General features: G+C 40.7%; 1 protein-coding gene across 1 annotated transcript; it reads right to left on the bottom strand.

The window, feature by feature from the left end:
• Positions 1-10,090: 10,090 nt before the first annotated feature.
• hoxa13a (homeobox A13a) lies at positions 10,091-11,568 on the bottom strand. Its single transcript, XM_071919274.1, has 2 exons — positions 10,908-11,568; positions 10,091-10,338 (listed from the first exon to the last, which is right to left on the bottom strand). The coding sequence occupies exons 1-2, from the start codon at positions 11,566-11,568 to the stop codon at positions 10,091-10,093; spliced, it is 909 nt and encodes a 302-aa protein (XP_071775375.1).
• Positions 11,569-11,907: the final 339 nt, after the last annotated feature.

The following is an 11,907-nucleotide window of genomic DNA, read 5'->3' as shown; positions in this document are numbered from 1 at the left end:
AAAAATCAAAAGGCAGAACATTATTTCAAAAAAGGGCAATACTGCGCAGAATTTTAAAATGGCTGCAGCAGTAGGCTCTATCTCACAGTTAATGCTCAAAATACTCCAGCAACATTTTCTTCAGGGATCCATTTTAAAATCCTAAATGTATGTATATATCTAATATATAAATGTGTACTAATGACAATGTTGTCATATGCAGCTAACCGTAGAGTATAGGATCACATTTGGGTTTCCAGAGAAGCAAAATAAATGAAGGATAACATTGGAAGGACAACTCTCCTCCTTCCTTTCTCAGAAATATTTTTTCAAATCAACGGATGTCTTATTTTTGAATTGATAAACATGTCACACTGTATATTTCCCGGTTCTCTGCTCTGAGGCCACCATGGAGCTTGTTTTGAAGAGGCTGCAACCTGACTCTAATGTGCTGTGAATGAGAGACCTGAGCACGGATTAGGACCGCCGGGACTGGCCTGGCCAGACCGCCCGATGTACACATGGGGATATAAGGCCTGATGGCACATGTGTAACACAACCTTAAAATATCACATTTACTAAGAAGCTACAAGTACCAACTAAACCCCCTGTGACTGTATCAAAACAGCAACAACCATGCAATCTGTGTCATCCATCGTCCCGCTGATAGGCCATTTTATTTGGATAAATTGTAGGAGCACAAACAACTCCAGTGTCTTTGCGACCACACGCTCCGCCTCTCAGTCAATCCAGACAAATTCTACGACTTGTGCTGAAGCTTTTAAGCTGTAATTGAGCACAGGATGCCCAGGAAAACCAAAGCCAGTTCAGCACAGACCTGCGTTTTTATAGCTCCTATAGTATTCTGCTGCGCCTTTTTTTCTCCTCGACCAGACAGACACCACAAAACTGGCCGGGCGTGATTGGAAGTCGCCACCTACACGGACTCAAAGTCAGCAGCCGTCTTTCCAGCGACATAGAAACACAAGTAAGGTAAGATTTGTACTTATACTTAATATGTCTATATAACAGATCACTTTGCTACGAAAACATTGGTAATTTGGCCAAAAATAATTTAAGTCATTAGCTAAAACCTCGGGGCAAGCATTAAAGATTCAGTATTTAATGTCAAATCAGTTTTGTATTAAAGGAAGACCTTCTGGTGATCCTGTGACCATCCTTGTTGTGCGATTTTGGTGGTCAAAACTGAGACTAGGGCGCTGCGTAAAAGCATTCAAAGCCAAAGCTTTGTCTGTGCGGTCGACTTCAAGTTCGGGGGAGGGAGAGGCCCTTCACTGAGAACAAACACCATCTGAGGGCCCACTATGCCCCGGATGAAGTTCCTCTGATTGCCTTTGCAATTACGTTGCTCCATGCATGCAATATAGTGAGCCAAAGGGAAAAAAAAAAGAGGGTGGCTTTAGATTACAATCGATAATGTGCGCCTGAAGCTGAACGCACGGGCAAAGTCAAATGAACTTCACCTTCTCAGCAACTGTGTGTGTATGAGAGATGTAGGATTAGTTAAGTAGCTTTGAATTTCACCTCAAAATAGTAAACCACAGTGATACTAGCAGAACTCTCACGATGTTACACTGGAGAGTTGTTATGACCAAGATCCCTTAGATTACTGGGTTAGCCATTTAAACACTCCCTCTGCATTTTACGCAAGGACAACATTCACTTAACATGATCAGATTTTGAAAAATTTAAACATACTAGGAGATAATCCGATGGTTGTTAATGGCCTAAAAGAGGCGGGACTAACTGAAAGAGTTTTGACACGGAAATGAACAGCAAGTTTTGCTTACGAACACTGGTTTGTTGTCTTAAGTCCTTTAATTATCTCGCTGCTATCATAGGCCTACATATCTTAACACACACACACACACACACACACACAGGCTATACACACACACAAACAGACCTATTTTTTGTATTTAATTAAGATAAATGCTAATTAAAGCTATTGTTTTTTTGTATATCAACACAAGACATTTTATTTCAAATTAAGAGTAGCCCTACTGGAGTGATGAAAGCACAATGTTTTTCTCAGGAAATGAAAGCGACATACAGATAGCCCAATCCGTGCGCCATAAAACGTTGTTAGACAACAATTAAGTGTGGGGAGGTTCTAAAAATACAGTTAACCGCCATGTCAGGTATAGGCTATAAAGTAAATAGGCGCATTCAGTGTCTTGCAAAGAAACCTCCTGTAGTTTAGATCTTCAAGTAAAGTGAAAAGGTCCGAGGTTTAGTACATGCTCCTTTTTCTCCATTTTATGGTAGAGAAAAAGGGCCACCACACCTCCGCCCCAAGACATCTATTGGCTATCCTGAATGTATAATCTCAAAATGAAAACACTGTCATTAAAGTATCTTACTGAACAAAACCGCGTAGGCCGAAGTAGATGTACATCTACAGAAAGGAGACGGATGCAAAATGTGTTATTATACACGCATGAAAAGGCCACATAGAAATTACAGGCAATTTCACCTTCAAGTGGTGGCTTGTAATGCGCATGTAGGCTAGTGGAGGCACAACCAAAACAAACCATAGACTAGGCAGAGCTGGTTATTAATAAATGCATAACTTTCAACCGCCAATCCGTGAAAACGAGCTCCATATGTTTATTGGTGTTATTTCTTGTGTGCAATTGAACTTGAATGGTATCTGGTCTTGGCTGGAGAGTCTTAGGCCGTTATCAAGTTGCTGGCTACGGCGATACGAGCCTATGATGGGGATTATCAAACTATCCGACTGAAACATGAAACAATCAGTGCCCGCACATAGTTGGGTACAAATTGACATACAGGGATACATCAATAGGCGTGAACCTGTTTAAATCAGCGGACAACTGTTGATTTATCCACAGGTGACAGAAATGTGGGCCGACAGCGATGGCGACGACAGAGGGGCCAGAGGCGGACCACACAGAGGCCAGGAAGACAGACCAACTCCACGGTCAACGGGAGCACCTCAGACCAACCAATGGATGATGTCTAAATACTGGATTAATCTATAGAGTCACATTGACGAACAAGGCGTTAGGACTAATGTGATTGGACAAAAGGATGAACAGGCCTTTGTAGAAATATAGGAAATAAATCCCGCTGGACTTCAACAAGGAAAATGTTACTTTCCATAAAAAAAAAAAAAAATCGTCATGGAACTGTATTTTATTTATCTTTTTCAACAGTAGACCTACATTATACCTATTATAACCCACAGTATACAGAGAACTGGGACAGAAAAGCCCTCTGTGTCTTCTTGCGCATTGTGTTGTTGAGTTGGAGGATTAGCCTATAAACGTGGTAGGCCTGAAAGCACAGTCAGAGAATTAGGAATCCCTTTTCTCCTTGCACCCCAGTCCTCAAAGCATGTCCGTATGTCCAACGTATGTCATATTCCAAATACCTTTAATAAAGAAAAAGAGTCGGATTAAGCAAACTGAGTATGGACTTCATATTATCTAGACTTGGTGTTTTCTCTGAGGGCGACGGTAGTCGAAAGTGCGGATTTAAAAGTATATAGCCTATACCTTTCATTGGTTTTTAACTTTTCTACTGCATTTTAGCATAATTCTGATCATCTCTAACCACTGAAAACGGAATATTTAAAACAATCAATGCAATCACTAACCTATCGTCTCGACGTCAATGGTGACATTTGGAAAACGAATTCCTCTGCAATTCAATGTTTGCAGTCTATTTCAATAGGAAAAAATGACACATGGATTTGACATAACACTTTCCCACTCCCTGAATCAGCTTTTATGCAGGCTATTTAGTCTACTTATTTATTTATTTTTAATTCTACCCATCAGTTCACATAAGAAGTGCAAATATAGGCTAGGTTAATGACCATAGGAACCGCACTAGTCTGTGTCAGTATGTATTTCATAGGCCAGATATATTCCGACTGATGTTAAACAAGGTTTAATATCAGTTATATCACATTTACACATGGAATTGATGCGTTTTTGCTCTATCCAAACCTAATTCTATACCCAGGACGCATGCTAATCCCAGGCGTAAAGGGGGTCAATTAGACTTTAACAATTGAACTGTTTACACCATGTACGCCTCCACAGATAATGGGTAATGGACAAAATGTGATTAGAAATATTGGGGTGATATGTTGTGTTTGAATGTGGAAAAAAATAGTGAATAGTGATTGCCACTGTATTCAACCATGTCGTCGAAACAGATAGTGTCTCCTGCCTTTAATCTAAAAAGAAATAAAGAGAAATCGACGCATTTGCTATGAACTGCTGTTTCACATTTTGGATGCAAACACAAATAATGACTGGATAGGAAAGTGCAGTTTCTGCCAATTCACAACCTAAACCTAATTATACATTAGTACATTAGTGATACATATCCACATATGGTAATTGCACCAAATCACCGCAATAGACTAGAGAATGTTAGAATGTTATTTTACCAAATCATAAGATACAGTGATTTTTTTTTTAGCTTTAAGAAGATCTAGTCTACTTACAATAGACCTAGAACATTGTGAAATTGTGACCATTTGCTATTGCGTGTACAAATTGAGCCAAAACTCAAACATCAGGGTATTCTCCGGACTGGACACGAATGTGAAGCCTCTGCAGCAAACCTTTTCTGTGAGATCCAAATTTCCAAAATAGCTTTTGTCGCATTTTCACAGCCTGATTTACCTATGTTTTTTTTTTTTTTTCAACCATTCTTAGTTTGCCTTAAGAATGACTTAGTGCCACAGCAATTTTACTAACCCTTTCTGGAATAATCGGAGGGCCCATTCTCATATTCCCTTCAGCCATTTTGGATAAGGAATCAAACTTTTGCTCCGAAGGTGGGCGATATAAGCACTAGGTTAAGTTTTCTATATAAGGTATTTTTTATTATATTATTGACTTTAAGTTGTTTTAATTTTGTAAAATGTGCATGATATAACTAGTTAGACAAATAAGCATTGCGAGCAAAACCACCACGGTGTTATTCATGAGGCAAAATGAATCGACCTGTATTTCTGGCAAAAATGCCCATCAGTCCATACCCCCACCGTAAATAAGTACAGTAAATAAGATAACATTGATTATTTGAAACCAAAGTAAGTGACCTACAGAGGTGCCAAGAAAGAAAAACACCATCAGTTAAAGAATAAGGCACCGACACCGACATGGAGGAGGCTTTCACATAATCTCGGTCAAGTGCTTCTATTTGACCGCTGTCACGGTCTTGGATCAGCTTGTGTCTGCTGGGGTTTTTCTGGTGTATTACGAGATTATCTTCCAACTCCGTGCTTTCAGCCTTGGCCAAAGCTATTGTTATATTGCTGTGTGACTGAAGGTTGCAGGCCTCGCCTCCATTACGCAGAGAGACAGCGAAGGTCAATGTAAAGAGCATGGTATTGGCCCTGTCTGTATTCATCCACGTCTGTCGGACTGGCAGGAGATACACCGTGCTGCTTATTGGCTACGGCCTGTTACAACTACTTATAGAGCTGGAAAATAGACAATACATCTGTGCATATTCAATAATATTAAGTTTCTTCAAATAGATTTAAAAAAAAAAAAGACCGGGTCCGGTTGTATGGGACTTGCCTATATTGAAGGCAACAGCTGGTGTGAGGATGTAAAGAAATGTTCCATTCATTTGATGAAAACAAACAAAAACTATAATTATGCTATGATCTTTCCTGGTGGTTTCATTAAATGCGGCCATTTTCATTGCAGGTATGAAATGGAATGGGATGGTGAAATGGCACAGCCTTTAAAATGCCAGAGTGATTTGGTATCGCAGCAAAAAAGATTTACAGATAATCTTCTCACTTCACTTGCATATTTGCCATTAGGTTCGAACCAGCAAGACAGTGAATAATGCACGGAGCTGCGGCTATATCTTTTTGCAGAAAGCAAGAACCAAATTGAATCTTTTATGGAGCATTAAAATGAACTGTCATTCACTCTTTTGCCTTAAGGTGGCAGCAAAGCTCAATCTGCCGCTGCAGAGAGGCGAATAGACACAATGGAATCCAGTCCAACCTACTGTGTTTTTCTAGCAGTCTGAATGGCCAGTCCCATCAAAGAAGGTTCATCTCTGTGAAGAGGATGCGGGATGGGCGGAGCATTCTGCTGTGAGCCGTGGACCGTGTGCGTCACGGTTGTCTGAAACACAGAGTGGGGGCGGGTGTTGCAGCCTTGTTTTGGTCCTCAGCAAGCCAATGAGACGCTGCTCTGCTCTCTCTCAGCCAATGAGCTGCGGGTCTGCTCGCTCCAAGCCAATAAGCGTCCGCTCTGTTCAGTCTGTTTTGGGGATTACAGGAAGTACCATCCAGTCGGCGGTCTCGCTTTTCTCCAATCTCAGATCTCATTGTGTAACACGTGCGCGCCCCGTCGTGGCTGCGTCAAAGTACGTGGTAACGTTGCATTCCGTGCCCGTGTACGTAGTGTCTCAGATTTCTCTTCTGCGTGGCCTGAATCAGCCAGTCCGCCATGTGCATGTTGAGACCCAGTGTGTGATATCCTGACACATTCAAAACTAGTTACAGCTATTTCAAAATCCCTCCTGCAGTCGTGACTTAAACCTACATCCTCTTGAATAGCAACGTGCTTGTTCATTGGAATATTTGCCCTCTTTGCCAAACTAAGAAACTGAGGCTTTATATAACTAAATATACTATGAGTGACTTATAACTCCTTTTGTGTATATTATTTAAAACTGCTGTTTCAACATGCTGAAAATGTAAAAACAACTATCAGGGCAAGACAGCCTTCCCAATATCAAGAAAGTCCATTAAAGAAAATATGGCTAAAAGATATACCATTAATAATGAAATATTAATTCTAAGGCTAACAACAAGACGAATAATAATAACAATAATAGTACTATATAGAACTATTGTAACAAACTATAGCACAATCCGCTGTCTACGGGACAGACATCCAGTAGCCTCGGTGCATAACACTTGATATAATGTAAAATTATCTTTTGTGGGCCGTCAATAACAAGAGAAAATCTAAAATCAGTGGGGAATGTTATAGGATTAGCACTCACGGGTTCTGGGTTAGGTTGTGTAGAAATGAAACGATGTGAAACTATAGGAATAGCCTATTGGAGTCGAGAAAAAGCGGTTAATTAATCGTAGCTAATGATTTTTTCTTTTTATCTTATGACGAGCAAGTCATAAGTAGGCTAAGTTTCCTACTGCAGAAAATAAAAACAAGCGGAGTGTATAGCCTATGACAGTAGACCTATATAGCCATGCTTAATGCCTCTACCAGTTGGAGAAGACGAATACATAAACCTTTATGTATTCGTCTTCTCCAACTGGTAGAGGCATTAAGCATAAAGTGAGATATTACTTATAACACAAAATAAAGCATAACAGGTGGGGAAACAGCTAGAGGTGCCAAACAAGGAAGGATTTGATTCCATGCCTGTTTGACTGCGCGTAATGCCAGCAAGGCTAAATCATATCCATTAATGCGTCCAAGCCAAGCATGCTGGGCTGATGGGCTTTTGGCTGCAAGCGCAATTAAGTTACACTTACTATACTTAATCACTGCCATGAATATCTTTCTGATTTAAAAGCAAATATTCATAGTGTGCCGTCGTGTTGTTAATGATTGCGAACAATGCGAGCTACTTGGAACAGCGTGCACAGCGTGGATGTCAATTATTTTGTGTTGCTGGTATAAGCCAAACTGCGTTTCATTATAGGGCTCATAGAACACCACAGGGCTGCCAGCGAGGGGTGGATCAATTCACCTAACTCAAAACGTTAACTGAAACTGCAGCTCACATCATAATAATAAAGCATTCGTTCTCCATAATTTCTTTAAATAGATATATAAAAAAAAAAACTAAAAAAAAATATTTCAGGTTTTTGAATTCTTCATGAACAGGGTGAACTGAACATGAACTGAGGCCAAAGGTGTTTTCTAAATCATGACAGGACTAAGTCTCATTTTCGGCAGTTCATACTTTGCTTCTTAATTGTTATAATGGAAACAGCGCGAACGCCTACTGAATTTTGAGAGCTATAATCAAAAGGAATTGGATATCGGCATTTTGAATTTTGCAATCCAACACAATAATTAAACGTGATGAACACAGAGCAGCTGATTGCTTATAGTACAAAGTAGACTAATAGTCAACCTGCTGTGTCATTTAAAAATAGCCCATTAAATGTAGATAACAGTTCAGTAAGGAGTAGGCCTCAAGTTGGCCGATTCGTTTTTTTCACCCTTGTTCCATAAAATAGCCTAATAAAAAATAATAAAAGTAAATAAATAAATTTAAAAAACAAATTATTAAGAGCCTACGAGTTAAATAGTTGGCAGCCCATAGGATATTTAACGCGTGAATATTAGAGCAATTTGTCAAAAGGTAAAGATTTACCGTAAAATAGAAAACAACAGTGACCTAGAGCTACAATTGTGGATCTTAACTTTAACGTGTTTTTATGGATAAAACAAAAACATTGAGAAATATGTGAAAAGAAAAATATATTTTAATTTTGCCCCAATCCGTTTCCTGAATTGCCTTGCAATAATTTGACATTTTAAACGGATACTTTCATTCCACAGCCAACAGGAAGTAGACCGTGGGGGAAATTCTGCAAAAGGTTTATTTTTGTTTATTAGAAAGCGAAAGGAGGTTTCCCTGCACACTCACTGCACACATCTGCGTATTTTTATTTTGGTTGACGTGTCGGTCAAAGTGCCTTTTTAAAGATAATATGTTCAGGTTATATTATGATTATTACTATTACTATTGTTATGATGATCAATACAATTATTACCAGTATTAGGCTACTATTATTAGTATGATTATTAGTATTATTATTAGTAGAAGTAGTATTATAAGCAGTCTAAAGGCTGTAGGACCACTGATATTCCACTTGAGCTTGATCTTGACACAAAGTCGTCGCTAGATGGCGACGTCAGCTTATATTTCTGCACTTCCAGCCTCAACTGGCCTATTTCCTCATTTCCCAAAGCCAAATAGGGGCCTTTCACACAGGTCGAATATGCACAATTAAAACATTTCAAACTAGCACTCTATACAGACTTTCTGTATAAAGTAAGCTACTGCAAACCCTGCAAAGCTACTAAGAGAGAGCATCTCCACTATTGCATCCTATAGACAACAGCCTTCACAGCGAGAGCCACTATTGTCCTCTCTCGGTGTATTTTAAATCCAGATTTAGCAGCAATTAAGTTCATTTCTGCCAAATGATAACCTTGTTGGAAGTAAAAATTAAATTGAGCTGTTCTCCATAGTAGGCTATGATGAAACGGGTGTATTTTCAACATAACTCGTAATAGATATTATTCAACCAAGTCCATATTTTATTGGGACGGACTTTACACCGACATATTTGACTCACACACAAATAACCTTGATATCATGCCGGAATTTACTTTATATACAACCACATGAATACGCACACATTATAAAAGCTATGCTTGATATGAACACATATCCCGGACGATTATCTAAGCATTATAATAAGAATTGCACCATGGATTGGATATGAATGAGAGCACGAATTCATATGACGAGACTAAACTTCATACAAGCTAAGCATGTGAGTAGACTTTATAAGGAAGTGGGGATAGATTAATATTTAACATTCCCAAAGTCCAAATCCATAATGCCGTCACTTCCTGTGTATCTCCACATTTACCACTCTCGTTAAACTTGCAGATAAAGGTATAGGCTCGGTGGAATAGCTACACCTTTCTGAACGGAGGTCAGTTTTCCTGAGCTGAGAGTGAGCATGCCAAAAAAAAAAAAGTCACATATATATATATATATTCTCTTTTTTCCCGCTTGACTCCTTGAATAATATTTAACAACAAGTGGGGTGGAAATGGAGGGTCCAGCATTTATAGACCTTTATAGAAATTGTTGTTCCAGAAGCTCCGGGAAATCATTTTGCAACATACACGTATGAATCATGTTCAGTCAGGAGTATGGTTCCAATCCAAAAGTCCAAAATCATGATTTTGTGGTGTGTGTGTGTGTGTGTGTGTGTGTGTGTGTGTGTGTGTGTGTGTGTAGGTGTGTAAGTAATAGTTTATCTCCCATGGATATTGTCCGTAAAAAAGAAAAACTAGCTGATGGGTTTCACTTTGTTGACAACCTTCTTCTCCTTTACGCGTCTGTTTTGAAACCATATTGTGACCTGTCTTTCGGACAGGTTGGTCTGGGCCGATATCCTCCTCCGTTTGTCCTTCGTTATAAATTTATTGGCGGCGTACTCGCGCTCGAGTTCCTTCAGTTGCACCTTGGTGTATGGCACGCGCTTCTTTCTTCCACGTCGGTAAGACCCGGAGTCTCCTCCGGTGTGAGACACCGCGTCTGTACAAGGCGAACAAAAAGAGACAAAAGGAGTTATCATAAGTTGTGTCTCAACAAGTCTCAAATTCATCCTCAAAATCTGATTTTTCTTCAAACAAGTGAAAATCTATTCCCAGCTGAGCGAGATAATTCTCTCTTTCCAATGCAAATCACCTTGATTCAAGATTTTTTTTTTAATATATATATAAATCAAGAAATAAGTGTGAAATCCCTCAAACAAGGCAGAATAATAATTCCATGAAAATGACACTTGATTCACGAAAATTCCTGAAACAAGTTGATTTGCATTGGAAACGACTGATCTCAGCGCATTGGCAGAAGGTTTGACTTCTTTCGAGTAAAATACGATTTTAAGACTCAATACTAGATTCAGTGACATCTTAAGATGTTTTTTTTTCATTGTAACCAAACTAACACACCTAGGCTGCTAGGTCTACAGGTTTAGCCTACTGAGCAGTGCTCCTTTCAAATACTCCATTCTGTATTACTATAGCCTGGCCAGTAGTACAATATCATGTTGCAAACAGGTCTGGCTCATTTAAAGCTTGGATTCTGTGGATGCAGCCTACCTGGTATGGAGGACTTCCACATGTGTCCAGGCTGAGGCTGCTCCTTGGCGCAGTAGACCTGGCCGTTCCACCCGTTAGTGGTGAGAGTCCACGGCTGGTAGCTCTCCATAGGCAGCAGGGGCTCGTGTCTGGCCTCCGACGGCGCACTGATAGTTGGCACCACGGGCACATCCAGGTAACTGGGGACAGGTTGGTACGGGCCTGAAGGGTAGGTCGGATAGAAGGCGAACTCCTTGGCCCGGGAGGCGAAGTCGTCGCCCGAGGCGGACGTGTCCATGTATTTCTCCCCGTACGCAGAGGGGGGCTGCGCTCCGCACGACTTTATGCTGCTGTGATGCGACATTCTGCACGGGTAGTAGCCGCTACCGAAGTACCCATAGGGCAGGGACGCGCTGGACGAGCTCTGAGCTGCAGAGCACGGGCTGCACTGTTTCACCGGCTCGCCCATACCGGAGGTGGGCACGTCGCTGGACGAGTAAGCCGTACTGGGTGCCAGGGACGCGGGGTGCGCCATCAGATTCCTGCACTGGTTCGCAGCAAAGTTGCCACCGGCGAAACCCTCCATGTTCTTGCTCACTTCATCGGAACCGCCGCCGTTGTCGTAGAGGAACATCACCGACGGGTCGACCCAGCGAGGACGGAGGAGCAGTGACGTTGTCATAGCACGACATCCAACATTGAGGCTTCTGGCTCTTTTTTAAAAAGCCCAGAGACTGAAAAAAGGAGATACTGGTTCCCAGAGAGTAAAGCCACTCTGACGCGCACCAGAGCGCCGAGGTTGCGCCATCATTGGACCAGATGTTACCACGTGACCACGCTATGCAAAGAGGACGGAAAACATCTCCCAGTACAGATAATTAAATGGAGAAAAATGCGGCGTAGTAAGGTGACCGTACCTATCAGCCTGTCTCATGCCCCCCTCAAAAGAGATGGAGGTCGTGCTTAAATTTGAAAAAAGAAAAAGTAAATTACGCTTAACGTATTTTGTATCGATTGAAGG

This window comes from Centroberyx gerrardi, chromosome 19 (assembly GCF_048128805.1).
Source record: "Centroberyx gerrardi isolate f3 chromosome 19, fCenGer3.hap1.cur.20231027, whole genome shotgun sequence".
NCBI classification, from domain to species: Eukaryota; Metazoa; Chordata; class Actinopteri; order Beryciformes; family Berycidae; genus Centroberyx; species Centroberyx gerrardi.
Note: the sequence above shows the minus strand (reverse complement) of the source record. Positions and strands in the feature narration are given on the sequence as shown.